The sequence below is a fragment of the Phalacrocorax carbo genome, chromosome 2 (assembly GCF_963921805.1).
Source record: "Phalacrocorax carbo chromosome 2, bPhaCar2.1, whole genome shotgun sequence".
Taxonomy (NCBI): domain Eukaryota; kingdom Metazoa; phylum Chordata; class Aves; order Suliformes; family Phalacrocoracidae; genus Phalacrocorax; species Phalacrocorax carbo.
Genome location: NC_087514.1, coordinates 50591673 through 50614106, shown reverse-complemented (window position 1 = coordinate 50614106; position 22434 = coordinate 50591673). Strand labels below are relative to the sequence as shown.

At 42.4% G+C, this 22434-nt stretch overlaps 1 protein-coding gene across 5 annotated transcripts in view; it reads right to left on the bottom strand.

Moving 5' to 3' along the window:
* The window catches only part of KCTD1 (potassium channel tetramerization domain containing 1), a 102451-nt gene that overhangs the window by 4478 nt on the left and 75539 nt on the right, over window positions 1–22434 (bottom strand). For 4 of the 5 annotated variants that reach the window (XM_064442827.1, XM_064442828.1, XM_064442824.1 and 1 more), the window contains exon 3: window positions 2279–2423. In XM_064442827.1, the coding sequence (XP_064298897.1) occupies window positions 2279–2423 (145 nt within the window). Of the gene's footprint in view, window positions 1–857; window positions 1904–2278; window positions 2424–22434 lie in introns of those variants that run through there. The other variant, XM_064442825.1, reaches the window with a different exon arrangement.

The window sequence follows — 22434 nt, the reverse complement described above, 5'->3', positions numbered from 1 at the left end:
TTCAGGCTAATGCTGCTCTAGATCTGGAACCCTTCAGACATAGTTCGTAATTACTGTGTAGGAAGGTGTAATAAAATAACAGTGCAAGCGAAAAATAACCATCAGCCACTTGAAACAGACTGGGTATGGCAGCACTTGTGAGGGGAGGGGGAGGCTGTGCTTGCTCAACTCCCTCCCGCTATGGAATAATCCAGGCAAAAATCCCACTTTTCCCCATATTTCATCCCCATAGTGATGTCATAGAATAATGACCTCACTGAACAGATGGAATAGAATTCAATCAGGATTCAGCAAATTCATCACTAGGATCCATCGCGTCTCACAGCAATACTAGCAGGCATTGTAACAGGTATAAGAATGTAAATGAGGGAGCCTGCAATGGTTCCTAGTGTAAAATGATTCAGATATTTGCATAATGGATTGCACATATTACTGCATTTTAAAAATTAAGTATTTTTTAATACCTCCCCATTTTGCCAACAGTATTGTTTACGACATTGTCTCAAACGCCAGAGCAGAGAGAACGCATTTCTAAGCAAAGCCAGTACAGAAGTAATTTAGAACTGATGATATGGAGTCTGTCTACTGCCATTTTTTAAATTAAAAAAACAAAACACCGAACAAAAAACCCAACAACAACCAAACAACCTTGTTTTTCTAGGTTTAAGAGCATAAGATCATTTGGAAAATATTTCTACGGAGAAAAGCAACACATGAGAATTAGGGAAAACAGTGAAATAGAATGACATCAAGAGAAGACTGCTAACCATCAATATGGCCCTGAATTTGAGCTAGAAACCAAACACTTGATGAGAATGGGATGCTTAAATCATGCTCGAAATACTGCTTACATTTAATATGTAACAAAAAAAGTAACTTAATCCATGTATTTCTAAGAAACAAAGACTGCGGTTCATTTTAAGCACCAATCTTTTGGACACCTTAAAGCATAACTGGGAAGGACACCCCTTTGAACATCACGTTGGTTGAACTTGCCAGGAGTTACAGTTTTAATTTCAGCACAGCTACAGTATATTTATGTGTTTAAAAGGCTCTGCATATACAACTTCTTAATGTTGCATGGAAGGTGGCTTTTCCTTTTTCTGTGTTTCTGATTACCTTCGGGACAAGCGCCAAGAGCAGCACAAAGCCACGCAAAGGTTTCACAAGAATGATACGGTGCTTATCGGCTAGTTCCAAACTCGCATGTTATTCAGGTAGGTCTACCCTTTTCACGCATGGGAGAAGGCAGTATGCATCTAAGCAGATGATTCAAAGGTTGCTGCGATACGGCTCTTGAACTCAACCTCACACCTATTACTCCCCAAACACCTGAAAATGTGTCTCAGATGTGAAGGATAAAAAAAATGCACACCAGTGTGAACTGCTCTAACCCTTCCCTGTCACCTCTCCTGTTCAATCTGAATTGCTGTATTTCCTACAGTGAACTAATGGCACAGCCAGCTATGCTGATATGCATTCATTAAGTAATGATACAGATCTGTTCTGATTGCAACCTCGGTCTCCAGTGCTCTCTTCGCTGACACCACACATACACCCACATAGCTGCAAGTGGATAAACATAGAACACCACATGGAGTCTGAAGCTCTGCCTCTGTAGGCTAATGTCTAATGTGGTGAACTACCACAGATTTAATTTGTTATTAAAAAGAAAAAAAAAAGCAGGCTATTTAATAAAGTTTAAATAATAAATGTGGAACTATTCATCCATGACTTCTCTAAAACTCCAAAATTAAACTTTTAGTATGCATTCAAGAGTCTGAGGGAGAAACCATTCTATGACTTAATGCTCAAATATTACCATGTGTGCAGTTTATTTTGTCAATACTGTGATTCCCACACAATTCTCTGAATTTCAGCGTGGGAGTGGAAGCTGGAGCTGCTGCAATCAGAGGGGAAGCATAAAAGCAGATGAGAGGACAAGTAATCAGTAAAGCTCACCAGCAGTCAGTTCCAGATTATAGCATCCTTTCTGTCTCCATCGGCATCCTACAGTATTTAATTTCCCTAGGTCAAGTGTGGCAAGGTTGCTCCATTATGCTATAGCCAGGAGGGGAAAATTTAATATTGATGCCCCTCTAGGAAAGGCTGACAGATGCCACTTTAGCAACCCCACACTTATTTTTGCCACGTACCTGAAATCAAATACCATACCCTACAAGTCACCCCCCCTCGTCTAAGGCTCTGTTTTGACTACACACCAGATACTTGCTTTACCAAGGTACATGTAAAACACCTATGTCGCTTGAAATCTCACCTTGAAATCATCAGGAATGAGGAGTTTTGATGTCCTTAAAAAATTCAAGATATATCTGAACATCTGCCCATCTCTGTCGATGAAATAATGCTGCTTGAGACTGTCGAGGACAATGGGCTCCGTGCCATCGAAAAGACGTCCGATTCTGGAGAAGAAACAAGAGGCGAGTGGCAGGGTCAGACCAAGCTTAGCTCAGCAGCCCCTCAAATGGCCGTGACACCGCAAACCCCCCTCACGCCAACTACCCCAAAGCAGCTCTGTGGCTCCGCTTTGTAAGAAAAGGGCTGGTTTCAAACCATGATTTTGGCTACATGTTTTCCAGGACGGCCTCAGAAACTTCTAAGTTGCACAGCTCAGGAGATGGAGGGGAAGCCGCTGGGGCAGGAGCCCCTGGCACCAGCCGCACTGCCCAAATCGTGTCTTGTGAGATGACACCCCCTTGATTTATTCTGGACACCTCTCTTGATAGCCCCCATCAGCAGACCCCATCGCCACAGATGCATCAACCCCCTTGATTGTCTCCATTCTGTTTTCCTGAGGACTGCATGGTGAACCCGATTTAGTTTGGAAATTGCACTTGGGAAATGTTTTGGGTTGTGGTTTTTTTTTCTTTCATTGTTTGCTTGGGTTTTGTTTGTTTTCAAACCCAGTTCATTTTTTGGATGCCATTTACTGCAACCAACACTTGGACAGGCACAGCTGAGGGGGCAGCACACTGTGGAAATAAGAAGCTGAGGATACAAAGGTTATAGCATTTCAGTCCGAGATAATGATTTCACAGGAAAAACTAACTGTTTGTGGCAGGTATCAACTAGCACACTCTAAAATAATCAGGAAAAATGCCCCAGTTTTTAGAGATCATCTACCAGCAACCAGAACCACACAGCCACCTAGCGAGCCTCCGTCTGCTAATGGTTCTTACAACATCAACCGCTGGGCGCACACAGGTTTTCTAGATGTGTGCCCCACAAACCTGCTTTTGTTAGAGCAGCAGGAAGGGCTGAGAACTCCGAAGAAAAGCTCTGCCAGAGTAACACGAAATACGCGTTGTGTTTCTGCACCAGGATGTTTGCAAAATGCTCCTGAGTCATTCACAGTTTCCCAATGAAATCAGCAGGAGCAACTGCTAGGTTTGATTTTGTGCGCCTGTTTATATGTCTGCATGTGCAATGTGGAAGTACTTTTTGATTCTTTCCAACACCAGAACTGTACACAAAATGGTCTTGAAAGAGCTTGCTCGCAACACGTCACACGGACACTCCATGTGAAATACCACCGACAATCTGGGACACTATTTCAGAGCCTTATCACCACCTGTTACATTCTGCAATATTCTGCAGATTCTGCATTTTCATTATTTTAATGAAAAGGCTCACTCGTATATAATTTTTGTCCCAATATAACCAATATGTTTCAGGAACCAGCACGGTAAAACCTATTCAGGTTACTAAAGAGCATACAATAACATCACTGTACATCAGCATGGAGCTAGGGGAGCAACAGGCACTTCTGTTCCCTGATCACCTTTAGTTTGTGGCGTAGGTAAGGTATGAATCTGTCTTCTCACAGAAAGGCTACAGCAAGCAAAACAGTCATGGCACACTATTTTTATTATAAAAGAAGTGAAGAAACAACCAATTCCAACCACCAGTAGAAAAAAAAAATACCTAAAGACTCAGAGGTGATCAGCCCTCCTGGTTGCATGAAGCATCCCAGGCTGAGAGACATCCCCATCCATCAGCCAGCAGAATGCGATCTCCAGGAAAGGTTCAAAAGACAGAAGCGGTTCCCAGAGAAGAAACAGCAGGGCTTGCAGCAGGGTCTCAGGGAGCTGCAGAGGCACAGGACTCCAGGTGGCCACATGCCACTTCACATCCACAGCCAGACACTCTCCCTTTGAAAATGGCACAGCCAACCCAAACAGAGTTGGAAATGATGTCTGTGCCTGCAGCAGGGACTTTGGTAGTACACCCAGTAATAAGTTGTGAACAGAATACAAGTCTCATCTCACAGCTGGGAGAGATGAAGACCAGGAAATAAATAAAATCCCATTAACCTCAACTGGCCATTTACAGTTCTGTAGGAAATGCCTGAATCAATTCATGTTGCATGAAATCTGTAACATATAAAGAATTGAATATATTTTGCAAAATGATCAGGTACAAGGCATTTTTTTCAAAGCCATCCCTTAGAAGAATTCAAGCTGTCTTCCTTGGGTACTTGTTACTGCCTGCACTGCTGCTCAAAATTTAAGCTGCGACAGGCCACATAACACAGGTTCCTGTTCACTAGGTGGATGAGCAACATTTATGTCCAATATGGATGCACTGGGCATTTAGAATTAATTTTCCCCTATACTCAAGCGTGTCATCTTGGAATCTATCACAGAACTCACACACAAAACATTTATATTTGGCCAAGTCAGCCATTACTGAAATGTATAATGGTAATTGGTTTCTGCAGCATTTCCCTAGTTCTAAATTACTACTATAATTACATATTTACTGTGTTCAGCTCTGGGGTCCTCAACATAAGAAGGAGATGGGCCTGTTGGAGCAAGTCCAGATGAGGGCCACAAAGATTATCAGAGGGCCGGAGCACCTCTCCTATGCGGACAGGCTGAAAGAGTTGGGGTTGTTCAGCCTGGAGAAGAGAAGGCTCCAGGGATGCCTAATAACAGCCTTCCAGTACCTGAAAGGGGCCTACAAGGAAGCTGGAGAAGGACTTTTTATAGAGACATGCAGCAACAGGACAAGGGGTAATGGCTTTAAACTGAAAGAGGGTAGGTTTAGATTAGATACACAGAAGTTGTTCTTCACTATTTGGGTGGTGAGACACTGGAACAGGTTGCCCAGAGAAGTTGTGGATGCCCCATCCCTGGAAGTGTTCAAGGCCAGGTTGGACAGGTCTTTGAGAAACCTGGTCTAGTGGAAGGTGTTCCTGCCCATGGCAGGGGGTTTGGAACTAGATGATCTTTAAGGCCCCTTCCAACCCAAACCATTCCATGATTCTGTGATCCTATGATTTTAAACCCCCAGGCTTTTTGTCTTCATTTTATTAATTGTTTAGGAGAAAAACAAGATAGTATCAGAGGATGGAACCTTCTAACAAAACCATATTGCTGACAAGAGCATGTAACCATCAGGAGCGGTCCCTGGGACCTGAAAGCCATTGACTCTGAGCTAGAAGAGTTACCTTTGGAAGGGTAGATCCCCAGCAGAGAGACTGCTGTATACAAAATTAAAGCCTTTTTCCCTTTCAGATGGAAAAATGTAGATTCCAGTTTCCTTCACCTGGCCTCCAGAAAAAGACCCAAATCTTGTGGCACCCTCCTTCTCCTAAGATGCATTTGCTACACCCATCAGGAGACGAGACTGGGTTATTCCAGGATCTGGGGAACAGCCAATGCCTTCACCCTCCAGCCTCTCCCTGTACTCTTGGGTTCTGAAAGCACAGCAGCAAGCTCTCTGCTGTGCCTCACTTGTGCCTCTTCAATACACTATTTGAATAACCACCCTCTCTGTCACCCATAGCTCCACTGTTACTCCTGCTTGGTCTCATACTGCAGTTATAAATGTTTAAGAGACATCCATGCATAGGCACAAGAAAGGACTGTTAAGTCATGTTTATTACAATTTCACTTTACAAGAAAACCTGAAAGATGTTTTTCCCCACCTCCTTCTTGACAATGTTGGATGATGTTGGCACAGACAACATTTTTAAAATGACAAATACGTAACAGCTGAATGGATTTCCAAACAGGAAAGTGCTTTGAAGGAGGCTTGCAAAATAAGCTGATAATTATATGACAAATTAGCCGAATATCAAGGGTAAAGGATAAAAAACTGAAGTCCATTTACAAGAAAATGTACTTCTGAAATATTTAATTAAAACTAACAGGCTGAAATTTTCTGTATATCAGGAAAATTAATGTCCCATGGGTTGAAAGTGCGACCTCCAATGGGTAATAATTAATGTCTGTGGCTTTAAGTATCATATTCCACTGTCAGAAATTGAATGCTTCAAGGGTTGAAAATATAACCAGTGGAAAACTCTGTTTCTGTCAGAGAATTTGGTTTTACTTCAAGGACACAAAACAGGTACAGCCGCAGGCCTGGTTTAAGTGGGGAGAAAGCAACAGGACATGGAAGAGATCAGTGTTTTAATTCCATAAAATACTACAGGGACGGACCCTTCTCCCCAGAGACCAGCACTTCCCTAGCAGCGTTTCTAGACCAAAGAGCTAGCACAGGTAGATGACATTGCTTAGAGGATTTCTCAAATTCTTCAGAAAGAAGTCCAGTTTGTCAAGTACAAAAATATACTCAGTCTGCCACAAAGCTGTACATGGAGTGTAAGTGTTTATAACCCTGCTCTCTCAGTGTATATTTATATATATCATTATACACATAGAGAGGAAGACTTCCCTTTAGCATAGTATGCCTTTAGCATAGTTGAGAATTTGGGAAAGCAGCAATAATTGGGAACAAGATGGCAAATATTAATTAAACAAGTCAACTACTGAACAGCTTAACACAGAAAAATGACACAGTTCTGCAGACTGTTTTAGTGGCACCAGCGGACAGAGCTAAAAATAGTCAAAGGTATGCAAGGAACAGGGAAAAGATGCAAGCGTTGGTGTCTGCAAGCATGCAGAACATTACTTTCAGCCTAAGGTAGAAATAACCATTTTTTTCCCCTCTGAGAAAACACATTGAATACATTCAGCATATTACTTTCCATACCATTGTCATTATTAGAGGATACTACAAACTCAAATCTAACTGAAAATCTTTTGCAATAAACTATTTTCAAGAGTTCTAAGCCCCTAGCTTTCCCTGCTCTCTGTCTTTCACAGAGCAGCAACAAAGAGAGGAAAACTCCTGGTGTGAAGCGCTTTTAATAACCTGGCAGAGGGAACCGTGCAGTAGCAGGAGCATCGGCGATGCCCTGGCACCTGCAATCCTGTGCTAATGGTAGGGCAAGTAACTACCTGGGACTCCACTGAGGTCAGACATTCAGTGGCTGGCAAGGTGCAAAGTATTCATGAAAACACATCTCTCCCCCTCCAGTAACGAATGACATGGCAAAGAAAAAGTATTTTAGTTGAAATCTTACTCACCTAGTTGGAGCCACTGTGGCAAAGTGAGTAGGGGTTTGGCCCTTAAAAGGATAAGTAAATGCAAGTTTTATTACCACATCATTATATTTATGTGGCTAATGGGAATGCTTATTTAACACTCTGGGGTGTGTGGAGAGGAGCTGGAATAGGCTTTTACTTTTTTTTTCTCTGAGACTTTTTAGTCCACGTTGTCCTTATTAACTTCTTTTCATTTTCTTTTACTGAGTGCTCAAAGGCAATTTGCATAAGAGCCCATTATAAATTAGATCTGTTTAATGGTACGCTCATCTCATGGCTATTTAATTTTACTTCCTCGTACATCTAAATTATATAATTTTGCACTGTCCCCTAGAAGCTAGTACATTTGAAGAGGTATCCACGCTAGGGACAAATGCTATCCTACCTAAATAGAGAACGACGAGGTTTCTATTCTTTTTTCAGAGGACCACTATGACAGTAACATCCCGCTCTTCTTTTCTGAATACTCTGTGTCATTTGATTGGATCCACAGTAACTGAATACCTAGCAATCTTTATAATTCTACATAACAAAAGTTCGCTCATAAACATGATATAACAGAATACATTTGCAATTTTCAGGAACATAGATTATGAAAACCACATTTTAACCAAATACTCTGTTGTAATCTCTTGCTCTGTGTTATTATAATTTGTTCTTATCTCTTCCTCCTTACATTTAATTTAAGGTTTCATGTCCATGAGTCTCAGGAATTCCTTGGCACAGACAGTTCCTACATTATCAGAAGAGGCATGAATACAATGATTATAAAGCAAAGGTTACAGGGGAAAAATGTATTAAAACCTAAAATCTCATTAAACCTTTGATAGAAAAGGTATTTATATAGGAGCCAAAATGACAGAGCAAGAGGAATGTATGGAAGGAGGCATTAAAACACCAGTTCTTATGAGATTTAAAAGAAAAATGTTACATGGCATTTTAAAGAACAGATAAATCCCAGATACTGAGTAGAAGGATGTCAAACCTTTGTGGAAATATTTGCTAAAGATTAAAGAACTGAATCATTTACATGGAGATAATTTCAAACATCTTAAGATTGTTATTTGAGCATGGAAGAAAAAGAAAAGGTAAGGGCAAGCTCAGAGGGCTAATAAAACATTTAGAAGAAATTGAGATAGACAAGAAGTGGTGAAGAGTCTTAAATGCAGAGTAAAGCGTGTGAGGAGCAGATGGGAAGGATCTGAAATGATGAGTGAGGTGGTACCATCAGGGAACGCAGAGACCAAAAAAACTGAAACATGGGATTTGCTATAACCTGCCTGATCAGAGGCAGCACCAGGAGCAGAGATGAAAGCAAATCAGACATTACAAAATGAACTAACAGTCATTGGATCTAACCCACATGGACAAACTGACACATTAACTGGAAAAGAATAAATTGCACAACACCGTGCAGTCATGTTGCAGGAATGCTACTTACACGAGAGCGAACTACAGCTTTCTATGCTGTAGATGAGCGTAGAGATGATGACATGTGTAACTTAATGACAGCTGAACAGAAGAGGATGTGTGGGTCACAGGAAACATTGGGCGAACTAAAAAATGGATGGCTAAGGCTCCGGAAGTCAAAGGCAACACCCTAATCTCCGTTTGCCTGAAAAGGAAGTTTTTCCAAGAAAAATGAAAATCTGTATTTTCCCTGCTAAACAGGTGATCTAGCTACCTAGGAGATTCACACCAGAAGTGATAATTACTCTATGAAATACAGCTATCACAGGAACTCCCCTGATGTACATAACATACCAGCTGACGGCCTTATGGTGGGTGCAGGGTGCCCAAATGTCCAACATGAGTAGGCTAAAAAATGTCGGCTCTGTCACAGCCTTCTCCCGGGCTGTTCAAGCCCCCATTCCCAAGCTAAGGACCATCATCCACCCAGACCCAAATGGCACTTTGTAGAAACACTAACAGTTTAGAAAAGAAAGGGATAAATAACTGGGATGGGATGTCAAGAGCTGGTGACTCATGGCCAAAAAAACTATATATGTGGGCAGGTGGAAACCATCTCCCAGATTGCACGACAGCAGCAAGGGTGAGGCCAGGAGAGCACTACCCCCAGACTGCGGATAATGGGCCAGGGTGTTTCTGTTTACCGTATACCTTCTCCCCCTGCTCTGGTACACCGGAGAGATACAGACAGATGAGGGAAACAGGCTGCAACCCAAATCTGCATCTTTTCACACAAGGCTGTACAGGTAAGTGTTTTAAAAGCAATTTCAATACTGTGGCAGCCAAATCTCCTGAACTTCTAGGTTGCGTTACAGGCTTCAGATGTGGCTGAGAGGGGTCTGGCCTCTGCTCTCCAGCTGTTCCCTACCCCAAACCAGGATCCTCATTCCCCACAGTTCCCATCACTTTTGACAAAGTGAGGTTCCTCCATCTGACACACTGAAGTTGCTGATGCTTCCCAAGACATCCCATCTTATCCCTGACCCTCAGAGTTTTGTTTAGCTCTAGACACCAAGCACTACCTCAGGCCCTTTTGCTGCCATACAGACCTGTCTCCAGAAAACTTGTCTTGCAGTTCCCAGACAGGCTGTTCCTTCAGCTAAACCACTATCTACAGAGCGGTACCACAGTCCCTCTCTTCCTCTAGGACCCTGAGACACCTCTCCAACCAGCCGGCTCTCTGACCGACCCATCCCACGTGCCAAGCCTAGGAGACTCAGAGCAGGGGAGGAGGCTGAAGATACCTGCCATCATCCCTCTCATCACGAGAGGCATTTTGCTTCAGCCGTTTGTGAGGACACTGGGCAATGAGCAGCTACACACTACAGCTCACCTGCACACCCACTGCTCCATAGCCACAGCCTGACCACCGGTATTTTATGCTTTGCAACGCCATCTCTCCTTGCTCTTTTTTTTTTTCAGGCTCGCTCACGCACTGGATATACTGAAGAGCAGACTGCATGCCTTTAAGCCCCACATCTCCTGCAGTGTTTGGTATCTTGCAAATAAGTCCTTAAAAACTTTTTCGTTTTCCAGAGCATATCAAAACCACTTTTCCTAAAATCATTTAAACCAATGAAATGTTAAGTCAATTATTCATGCAAATACTTTTTCCATCTCTGTTTCTTGTAACCAAGTTTTCTTGGCAATGATAACATTTCACAGAAAAATTAACAAATATTCTCTTTGCTTGCCAAGATAATTTTACTAAGCTTGAATCCAATTTCATTGAGGTACATTATTTATGTTTTATCTTGAGGGAAGCTGCCTATTAAGTTAGTAGCAACCGTGTCCTTTTGCTTATGATACGGTTATTACCAAGTTATCAGGAGTACCTTTAAGTTATTAGGGTGCAATGGCAAATTAAGTACTTTGCGTCATAATTAGCTAATAACTTTTGAATTATATTTTAATCATGTTTAAGATGGTCAGGTTTGCTGTGAGTACAGATAATGGAGGATAGGAGCAGAACCGGAGTGTTTATCATTCAATACCAAAAGCCAGAAAGTAGCTAAACTGGTGGATGCACAACATCCCAAAGGCCATGATAATCTATATATTCAGAACACTGAACCCCTTTGCAGGAAGTAATGTAAAAAAAGTAGAACTTGGTCTTGGGATCATGTTTAAGTAAAAAAATAAAAATATATTAGCTTCAACCCACTCTCCTTTGAGCCTGTCAGTTTTTCTTAAAGAAGACGTTAAAAATATCCACCTTCAAATCCCAGCGATAAACCTGTAAATACAGATTCCACAAAGAGAGAACAACTCAGAAAAAGCTACCAGAGCCATTTCCCTTTCAAAAATCTGGATGTTGAGAAAAACCCAACCACCACCAACAAAAAAACCTTCTCAGAATGGGGAAAAGTCTTTGTTGTATTCCTTCGTACATCAAGTTTGCCCCTCAGCTTTCACGAATTTCATTCAAACCACTGTTAGCTCTCAGTGTTTCTTCTATACCCTCAGGAAGACTCAGCATCAAAATTCCACATACAAATCACTGAAAACTAGGAAATGCTCTGAGATTCTCCATGAAATCCCTTAGAAAAGTAGCAGTGAAATGAGTTCTGGATCCAAACCCAACAGATACCCCAGTTAAGCACGTATATGCTATGTAAGAAAGCTATGATATCACTAACTCTGCCCCTTTCCAGAATGTTACTTTGAGAACTAGGCATCACACTACATATGGCTGGGGTTTGTGCCCCTGTAAAAGACAATCATTGCAATGAAACCTTAATGAATCAAGCTTTCAAACATCTTCACACTCTGACTACTTAGCCAGAAATCCTGCCTATGTTGTTTTGTTAACTGCTGCCTCCTCTAAGAGAAAGGACAACACATTTCCATAGACAGGACAAGAACGCACTTGCCCTTCCCTTCGCAAGAGTTGCACAAGCTCCTCCTGCATTGCAGCCCACAAAGGCAAGAGATTTTACAGCTAAGCTCTGCGTGCTGTACGGGGGTTCCTACGGGGACTGCTTCTCAAGAGAGAAAGAGGGCCACTTCTACATTATAATCTAAGTAAAAGCTTCTCATTAAAGAATAAAATTCAGAGAGAGAAAATGCTTCTAAAACCTTTAGCTGTTAACTATGGCAAGCCTGTATCCCCAGAAAACACCCTCCTCCAGAGCCCAGAACGGAATAAAGTACTCCCAAACATCCTCGCTCCTCTGCTCTCAATAAATACCTGTGAAAGTCACTTGCAAAGTTCACAGCATCTTTCTCAAGTGCAGTTCATGCAGAGGACAACGATTTGCTACTGCTAGCTTGTGCAGCAGAAGCCTGTAAAACAGATTAACAGGTTTCAGTCCTGCTGCTGAACTTGGGCTCGGACTGTCACAAGACAAATATGCCAGGGAAGGTGGAAAGGATGTTCAGCCTGCTTTTTTAAAGCCCTACAAGAATAAACAAAGGGAAAAAACACATACAGAAAGAACGTTATTAAGGTAGTCAAAACAAGCCTCACAAGATATGTCAGATATTAGAGGTGCCCCTGCAACTTATTTGCAAACTTCCCTCTGCACTTTAGACTTGGACTTTAACGACCTACTGCTTTCCCACAGCACCCTCAATCCAGGCAGCATGCAATCTGCGGAGAAGCCAGGGTTGTAGAGCGTAGCAGACCGTTGCCCATGGGACCCCTGCTTTGTCTGTTGGAGGAATAGGAAAAGGTCTAATGGATAAGGAAGGTGTTTCAGGAAGGGAGACAGAAAGGTAAGGCAGACAGGGGCTGCCCTGCAGAAATGAACTCTGTCCAAGCCTGCGTCAGATTTCCTGCACCATGCTACCACTAAGCTATGCCTGCCTTATTTTTTTGAGCTCCTTTGAGTGAAGCAAGAAGGTACTAGACAAAGAATGCTGCAAAGAAAGCATGCAAGAATGACTCTTCAGAACAGGACTCGAATGATGTGCAGAAAATACAGCCCAAGGACACATGCTGAACTGTGAGGAGGAACAGGAGCTGCTGATGACCTGTTTATTAATTAAGCACCACATTTCTCTGTGCACAGCAGCAGGTAATCATGTATTGGAGATGGTATTACTACACATTCACCATTAAGACTACAAACTAAGGTCGCCCTGGCTGCCCTAATAATGTTTTCCTATAAAGCTGACTTTAATTGCAGCGAGAAAAGCTATAAGACCAGCTGCACAATAGCACCTTTATTATACTTCTCTCAAACATTTGGGTTTCTCTTTACTACTAAGCTCACCTGCTCACAGATTCCTCTACCTAGACTGAAAATGGTACTTCCAGGCTAACAACCTAGGATTATAAATTCTTTGAGAAAGGCAATCCACGTAACATGAGAGCATACACAACAGAGGCAACGAAGATGTGGGTGTTATGAACGCAGAATTTAGTATGAGAAACATAGGACCATACATTGCTCTTGTTTTGATTAACTCTAACTCATATACATTACAATTACATTGCTGTGATTCCTAGTGTGGACACACACATGTGCCTATAGAGAGACATGTTTATACCTGTATAACTCATTCCCATACATTTACATGTTTAACTGCTTCCATGCTAGAGGCTGAAATGATTTAAGCATTTCAGTAACTAGGAAAATCACACCATTAACCAAATCAGTTAATACAAAACCTGTGCACCTATCAGTTAAGAGGACAGGAAAGTCCACCTAAAGCAGCTTAGACAGTGTCTCTGAGCAATAACTAATGCTTAATGCATAGGTTAGAAATGCCAAAGCCATGCCTGCACATTCTGCTGGTGGCAGGGGTGATAAAATGCACACAGATAACATTATTTCCATTGACAAACTTTACATATACAGAACAGCGGCTTTATTGTTTATTAAATTAGATGCTGTCATGGTGTAATCATCCCTGCAGCCATACCAAACCTAACAGTATGTCAGATGTATTTCTGTGGAGGAGGTAAAGAAAGAAGAAAGGAAGAGAACTGAGATACAGTGCAGAAGCAATATAGCCCCATAAATAGTGGCATAAGGAATAATTAATCCATGGATGTGAAAACAGACACTATAATTGCAACCAGTGAAATCCTCAAAAATACCACATGACAAAACTAAATGTTACACCATGATGCGTTTAATACATGACAGCCAAGATGTCATTCAGCTGCCTAAACACAAGTGTCTGGTGCCACTTCAGATGTTCTAAGTCATCTCCAGGACTCCTGAAGGGCTGGGGGATGGCACAGGGATGCTACTGCAGACTCATGCCCTCCTGGAGCAGCCACAGGAGTCCAGACAGGAATCATGCACGGGCACTAGCTGCGCATGTTCAGGGAAGCATATCCCACTCACAAAATGACCAGAAGCTAGCTCTATCTAAATCTGTATATTAAACGCAGCTTAACACTTCTTTCTAGATACTAATTTCAATAGAAAACCAGGCTTTATTAAATAAAAATAACAAATTTATATGATATGAAGTTGTGAGCAACAGTTTTCAGTGCTTCTAAAATGTGTAGGAATTTGTAACATTTTAATCTAAGGCTATTTTACCCTGCAATTCAGGGTACCCTCACACAGAGGAGCTGACTCTTCTTAGCTGCTTCTTGAGAGGCAGCTTTACCAGAGGAAATACAGAAGAGTGCCATCCAAAGCCGTATCATACCGCAAGTGTGTTAGGATCCCTACTTCCTAAATGCAGACAGTCAGCCTCAGGTATTTTAGCAGGGTGTTGCAGTGATCTGACTCTAGGATTGAGCTACAGCCACTGGACAGGCACAGCCACCTATGGAGCCCAGCCCAGCCCAGCCCAGCCCACCTACACAGGACCGGATCTCATTCCACACGTGCCTCATGTGCTGCTGCACTGGTGGTGATCACACAGCTGAAAAATTAGCACAGCTCTGATGTAGCTACTAATAAATTCTGAATACAGACAACATGGGAAACAATCTGTGGAGGAACAGCCGAATAGGCGTAACTCCATCAGTCTGGAGGATTTACAGCCGTGAGGATATAGATCTTACATCTCTCGTGATCTTCCTGGTAGAAACCAGCACAACCCAACAAGCCAAAATTTCCCTGTGGCAATTCCAGGCTGCCAATAAACAAGAAGTTGCCCTCCAAGCTGAGCACTGCTTTTAAGCTAGCAAAAAGATGTTGATCATGGAGCAGCCTACTGCTTGAATGCATATGTTTCCATTATTGCATTCACTTAAGTATTGCTGCACAACTCTCATATCAATAGATGAAGCTGCACCTTGCACTTACTAATGACTGGTACTGCAAAAGAACTAATCAACAATGAACACAGGTGTGCATGCCAAAAAGCTATGACTCCCTTACCAACAAGAAGAATAAAAGCTAACAATTCAGTGAGAAAAATCCTGAATTCCAAACCTGCATTTTTTTAGAATAATGCAAGTTCCAGTGCAGACATCTTCAGGGACAGAAAACTCTTTCAAAAAGTTCTCTTCCTCTCTGTGCTTGCTGAAAATAAGATGTTACAACAACCTTGCATTACCCCCTCCACTTGTGTAGCTACTTAATACCAATACTTTTTGCGCTATATCTGAATTAATGAAATTTTAATTTAGCAGAAATCCAGGGGGTTTGGTAGATTTCTGATTTTTTTCTCTTGCACCACCACAAGGCACAGATATAATTGTATTCTACTATCTTTACAGGAGATCTACAGAACCACATTATCAAAAGGTGCAAAAGCCTGAAGTAGTTTAGGGTAATGAAGAGCTGCACTGTTTCATCAAAGCTCTCTACCCCACTCCTCCAGAAGCTGCCGGTGCTACAATAAGCAGTCTGGAGCTATGGGATCATTCTGACTATTTTCCATTGCCTTCCCAAAAATCTACTTTTTTAGTGTTCAGAGGCAGGCAGGAGCCAGTTAGCACAATGAAAGGAAGGGGTCTGGAGAAAGATAATGTCTTAAAACAACCAACTCTGACTCTGAAGCCAGAATATCAAACTATATTCTCTTGCTAACCATTGCATGCACAAAAGTCCATATTTGTTTGCATTAACCAGTCACCTGCGGTGCTGACCTTGGCCACTCACTTTTGCACAGCTTTTCTTCCCTCAGAAGGGAAGATTGCAAGATGCCTACCGAAAAAATAAATAATAATAAAAAAAATCACAAGACACAAAATGGCCCCAGGTGCCCAGTTGTGAAGCAGAAGGCAGAACCTGCTGCTGAGCACCAGCTTTGTGACGGGTTTTAACAAGAGAGAGAAGGCACCTGAGGTCAGCTTGGGCTCTGCAATATTACCACTGACATTGCAGCGATACAGTCAATAGACAAGCAGCAAGAGGACTGAGATTTGCTTGCAGCTGCCCCTGTCAGATCCTTACCCCAAGCTCTACTGCACCCATAAGCCCCTCTCCATCCCCGCATCCAGCAGCCCACCCAGAGCTCCAGCTACAGTAGGCAGCAGCAGCACAAGCACACAAGTGGTCTTTACCACCTCTAATTGCCACCAGCCAATACCTACCTGCTTTGATGTTAAAAGACCTCTGGCAGGGATGTGCCCTGGGGAATTACACTGCTGTAAGGAAGGAAGGAAGGAGCCTGCCACATCTACGCCCGTAGTGCAAAGGCAGTTAGCGACAGCTTTGCAGGGATCAGTGAGAAGTGTTGACTAAGACTTGAGCCTCATAACAGACTGTCAAGAGGAAGGGGTATTTCTCCACTATGCTTCAAGGGCTGGTTGATCTTCATGGAAAATCCTCTGCTAAATAAGACTGAGGGGAACAGAAACAGCCACTGTATGATTACAGACAGCAGCTCAGACTTCTCCGCAGGGTCAAAGCTAGACAAGACATGTTTGCTCCTTAGAGTCTGTGAACACAGGCAAAATTAAATTCCACATCTAATTTTGGGAGCATATTGCTGGCTTATTATTTATTACCACTGGACACTTAGACAAGACAAACAAGGGTTTTCACCTCAGTCTCTGAAGCATGGAAAGCTGACAGGAACGCATTTCTGCTGGCTGAACCGTGCAGAGTCACTTCTTGCCATGGGGACCAGCTCTCCCTTGCACTACCCGCCCTCCCAGCCTGCTCCCTCACCATCCTGCCATGCCACCCCAAGTGTTTTGTTACTACGGCAGAATAGTATTAGGACAGCAATAAGGAAAATAAACACTCTCTGCTATGATGGATGTGCCCTCATTTCAGATGTACATTTAGTCAGCAACATGCTACAACAAACTTGACCTTTCGGGACTAGATTTCATTGACCCTGTTTTTTTCGGGACCTCGCCCCATTCATTTTGTTCTGTCTGCAGCCTCTGCAATTTCCAGCTGACAAAGCTTTCATCACCAGTCACCTTTCCCAGAGGAAGCACACTGCAAAAAAAAGAGTATTCAGACACGCAAGGCCATGGGACAGAGTCCTTCGTGTGGTCTTTCACAGCAACAGAAAGTGCCCTTGGAAGAAACGCTCAGGGAGGAGCCGTGGCCAAGCTGCCCCAATTGGGAACATCCCAGCATGCCCCAGCAGAGCTTCTGCAGGCTCAGGGACAGGTTGGGAGAACAACACGACTAATTTTAATTCTTTGAATAAGAACTGCACTACCAGATTTATGGTTTTTGCATGGTACAGAAACCTGTTCTATATTCTTCATCACTCCCAGGGCCCTTCATGTCTGTCATGCTTTCAGGACTTCATCTATAAAGAGAAGGAAGAACTCACACCTCTGATTTCACTACTTAGCATTTTAATAGGAAATAAAGTGACTCACATGGAAGCTAAACGCAATTGAAAGTTGCAGCCATACAAGCTGTTTCTAATTTTCAAAGCAATGCTTTGTGCCTTGTAATGATACCAGACAAGCAGCGACTTTCAGTAGCATCCTTTTCACCCTTTCTTTTGTTGAGCCTGCTGAAGAGAGGAGCATGAAACATACCTGATTAGGGCTTTATTTCTACTTCCCAAGCAGGGAATTAAACGCTCACCTGGAACCAGACCTCTGCAGTCCAGAGAGCAGCAGCCATTCAGTTTCAGAAAGCTACACCATTAATCCAAAGTGGAAGCGGGAAAGTGCAATTGTAGCTCTGCTGATGAGTTTATCGGGGTTAGCTACTAAGCAAGAAAAGGCCGGTATGAAAAGCATGGCCCAAGGCCCAGCTTTATGAGACAACAATATTAGAAGCTGGGAAAACGAGAATGCCTGATAAAAAGCAGAGCCTCCAAATACGCTTTAGCTACAGAAAAGCAGCAGTTTTTCTCCTCTCCTTTTCCCATGATCTAGGTCTCCCATGGAGAAATACAAGCAGGGAGGCATCCTGCCACCATTCCCCCAGCTTACATTTCCCAGAATAAACATTTACCACCACTTCCCTGCTTGTATATCTCCTTTGCACCAAAAAGACAGACACTGTCACGGGGTTTTCCTCTGCAGCAGCATACTGGAGCCAACGTGATTCCCTACGGCATTACTGCAGCGGGACTGGAAACTGCCATGAGCAGGGGTATGGCACACCACCTTTGTCAGGTTTTAGAAGGCCAGAGGGAAGAGTAACATTCAGGGGAGCTTATTCACAGAAGCAGCCTGTAAAGTAAAATTAAACCTTAATATTCTGGTAAAGGATGAGTACATTGTTTTTGAGAATGTTAACAGGACATGACAAAAACCCATTTAAAAGTCAGACACCGGCAAATCAGGAGCCAGTCATGATGGGCGGCAAAATGTTTGGAAAAACTAGAAGAGGAAAATAAATACAGTCTCCATGTTTGAAAAGTATACATGCTAACCATCTGCTCTTCATCTGCTTGATGGTGACTTCAGTCATATGCAGCTGTATCCACAGCACATGGAGAACAAGTAAATCACCAAACAGAACATGAGCGGTTTGATGTATAACCTCCAAGTATAAAATTAAAAATTTTTCCAAAACTCTGAAGTTATACTGCTAGTAAACTAGAATTTAATAGAAAAAGTGAGTAAACAATAGCTTTTGAGGCTGGAGAAGTTACGATCATGGTGTTATCTAATCTCTCCCCAGAAGTCAAGAATTATGACTAAACCCTTCCAACCCAGATATAGCCTGAAATTCTATGTCAGAAGTATGTCCAATTGTATTTGGCAACCCTTAGTCAAGAGAGATGCTGACTATAATTGGCCGATGAATATTTGAAGTGCTTCATTATTCATGTAGGAAGGCTAGGTAAAAAGTGTTTTGTAGTCCCTAGACACTGGAGGGTGTGCGTTATTGGGTAATAACCAATTAGGAATGTTGACAGCGCTCTGCCTTTAGGATCACCCTGGCCAACAAAGCACCTGGGTGTATGTTGTTGTGCAAAGGCACACACCCACTGCCTACTGCTCAGTTTATTTAAGCAAACCTCTCACCAGAGGAAATGGAGGGTACCCCAAAGGATGTGTGTTTGACAACTTTGTTGCACTAAAAAAAATACTGCTTCTTCATTCTTCCCTTTGCCCTCCAAAACACTTTTTTCAGCAGCACTTCTGAATTATTGATACTAGTGGTTATTGGAAACCAATCTGATTTCTTCTATGTTTTATTGCGTATATCTACCAAAGAGCAATATCCTCATTATTTGCAGTAAGGAAACACCGACAGCAAAAGATCAGCTCCTAACCACATAATCTGGTAAAAAAAAAACACTATGCCATGAAGGAGATACTGCAAACTCAGAACAAGAGAAAACAAAGATCTTCCTTTCATGCTAGTCTAAGAAAAACATACGAATTGTTAGTAAAGGCATGCAAAATGTTTTAAAAATGTCAGTGTTTAAAAACCAACAGTTCTGACACTTGCTCACCAGAACCAGAAATTCAACACCAGTTCAGCTCATGATAGCGCAGTCCAACCCTTTCACTACCTCCCAAAACAAGGCTAGAATGCATTGATGGTACATACACCGATTTTTCTTTCCTCCTTTATTTTCTTCATCATTGTAATGCAAACAAAAAAAAAAAAATTTGGAAGTTTGTATTCTGATTGAAAGCAAAGCAATTTTGTACACGATGCCCAACAGGGCTTTCATACCTACAAAAAATACATTCAAAATTTTTTCTGAACGATTTGCTTGTTTCAAACATGTAAAATATGAATTCAATTTGTTATAAGGAGTAACACATCAGTTTTCTGCAGCTCTCATTTTCTGGCTTGTATCATATTTAGCCTGTCCTGTGGCACTGAAAGTACCGCAGCATTTTCTCTGAATTCCGCCGACTGCCACCTCACCTCTCCCCCATGTATCACAGACAATGATGTTTTGATGAAGCGTCGCGCACGGGCCCTCAAGATAATGGATTCAATGGGATACACTTAAAAGATCATTTTTCTCCTTTGTATTGACTGCTTGCGCTGCTCTAAGACAGGAAGGACTTTCATTTTTTATGTAAGCTGTAAGACCCCGAGGGCCCTCTAAAACTGTTTAAGAGGGATCAATTTTCAGATGGGTAGAAGGGGCCCGGCAGACCTTCACGGTTTGGAACGCCTCTTTCCCCTTGGATCGCCGACAAGTTTGGGCGAACCTAAAACCAGCTTCCAGCAGAGCTGCTCTCTGGCAGGGCAGCACTTCCTACTGTTTAGGATTTGTGGTTAGCATTCGCACAGAACTATAATTTATAGTACGCATACAGGGAACAAAATAAGAAAGAAAAGTTTCGCAGAAGCAAAATAATCACTAGCGCTGATAAACAGCAATAGAGCTGCTAAGCAAAGCAGTCCTTGGCACTGGTGTAGCAGCAGGAAACCATTACCCCGTGACAAGGGCTTAATGCACTGACATTGCTGCAATTACATCCAGGCAACCTAACAAAACAAATTCATTGTACGGCAGAAAATATTTCTAATTCAATGTTGCAACATTTATTTTTTAATTACAGCACAAAGACGACTTTTGGGGTGTGGAAGGACGTAATCCATCATTTGCTCTTAAGTGACACACTTAGGGCAAATGCCCTGTATTATAACTTTCTATGCCACAATAAGTAACTACAAGCAATTTCTTAGGCAAGGAATGCAAAGGGTTTGGGTGTGGTCCTGGGAGATGCTGCTTATCCCTCCATCTCAGAGGGAGCCAGAGGCAAGCCGCATGTTGCAGCACTGGGACTTCAATCACCCCTCCTGTTTCACACGTGTGTCACACAGCTTGTGACAGCTCTCTACCTGCAACGTGTCTTATATGAAAAGAGTTTTTACTGTTCAAATGTGGCCTGTGCGAGAACACAAATACAATTTTTAATTAAAAGGAATGGTATTTTAATAGGTCACTTAAAGAACAATTATGTCTACCATTTGACTGACAAGCATGTCACACTTTAACATGAAAACCCCACTGGGGTTTAAGAGGTAGAATTAATCTTTATAAATTGATGAACTACTGACGTATACCCCATTGCATTTAATACTGCTATGCTCAACCAGCTCATTTTATGATCAAAACCTCTGCAATCTTCCTATTACTTTCACTTTTTTAATCCTTCACAAACAGAAAGTTAGTTCATGGAAACTGAATTGCCAGTATTGCTCTCCTTCACCAAGTGCCTAATCGGCAAAATGCAGTGGTGTGTAGAAATATAAAAGATAGGTCTTCAGTAATTAGCTTGGGTACCAGACACGGCACAGCTGAGTTAGCTGGAAGCAGGATAAACGAGTCCAGGTGGAGCATTGCGCTATATTGCTTTGAGCATCTGAGCTAGCCCAAGTGTCTACGCACACGGCACGGCACCGTGGAAGGACTGGGTGGGAAGGTGACCGTGAAACCTCTGCTTTCCTAAAGGTGTGCCCCTACAAAGCATGCCAGAAGAAGTAGCTACAAGCTCAGCTTAAATGCTTTCAAACCGTTGCAGGAGCCTCTTGGATCTCTGAAACAGGCAGAAAGGGCCTTGAAAGTGCCTAGAAAATTGTCCAAATGGGGTGTAGAGACAACTGTGCTGGAAGAGTCCTACAGATCCAAACTAACCTACACATCACAGTTGGAAATAGTTTGTTTTTATTACCGATTCAGAGACTCAGTGAAGGAGATCGATATCAATGAATCTCAGAGCATCCTTCTAGCTGATGTCACCAAGTGTGAAAGCACCATCATCTGCCATATCTATAAAATATGATGGCTGCTTAACTACTCAAAGAAAGCTCACCATTAACAGGAGCCAGAAAACCAAGGATGTGTGGGGAGAAAGGGACAAGCAAGCACGCAATGTGCCTTGATCTGGTCAAGTAAAAATCACTTGTGACCTTTGTGAGCTCCAGCTCCTTCCAACAGAGATAGAAAAGTGTAGATGAAAAAGAGATTAAGCAAAGCAATAGGGGAATTCAGATGAAAGAAGTAGGGTTGATGCTTAGAGCACAGTGGGGACAGAAAAAAAGACATTGAAGGGCAGGAGTCAGAGATGGCAATATCCTGAGAGCTGTTGACTACGGGCCAAAAAAAGCTGAGAAAAAATGACAAAGGAGAAATAAAGCTTGCAAGATGACAGTTGTCTGGTTATGTCATGACCACATTTGAATAAACGGCAAACCAGTTAAGTTAGAGGACACCTCCACGTAACAGGAACTGGTGACATTCCCCTGGCCAGCACAGCATTTATGCGTTATTTGCTTTG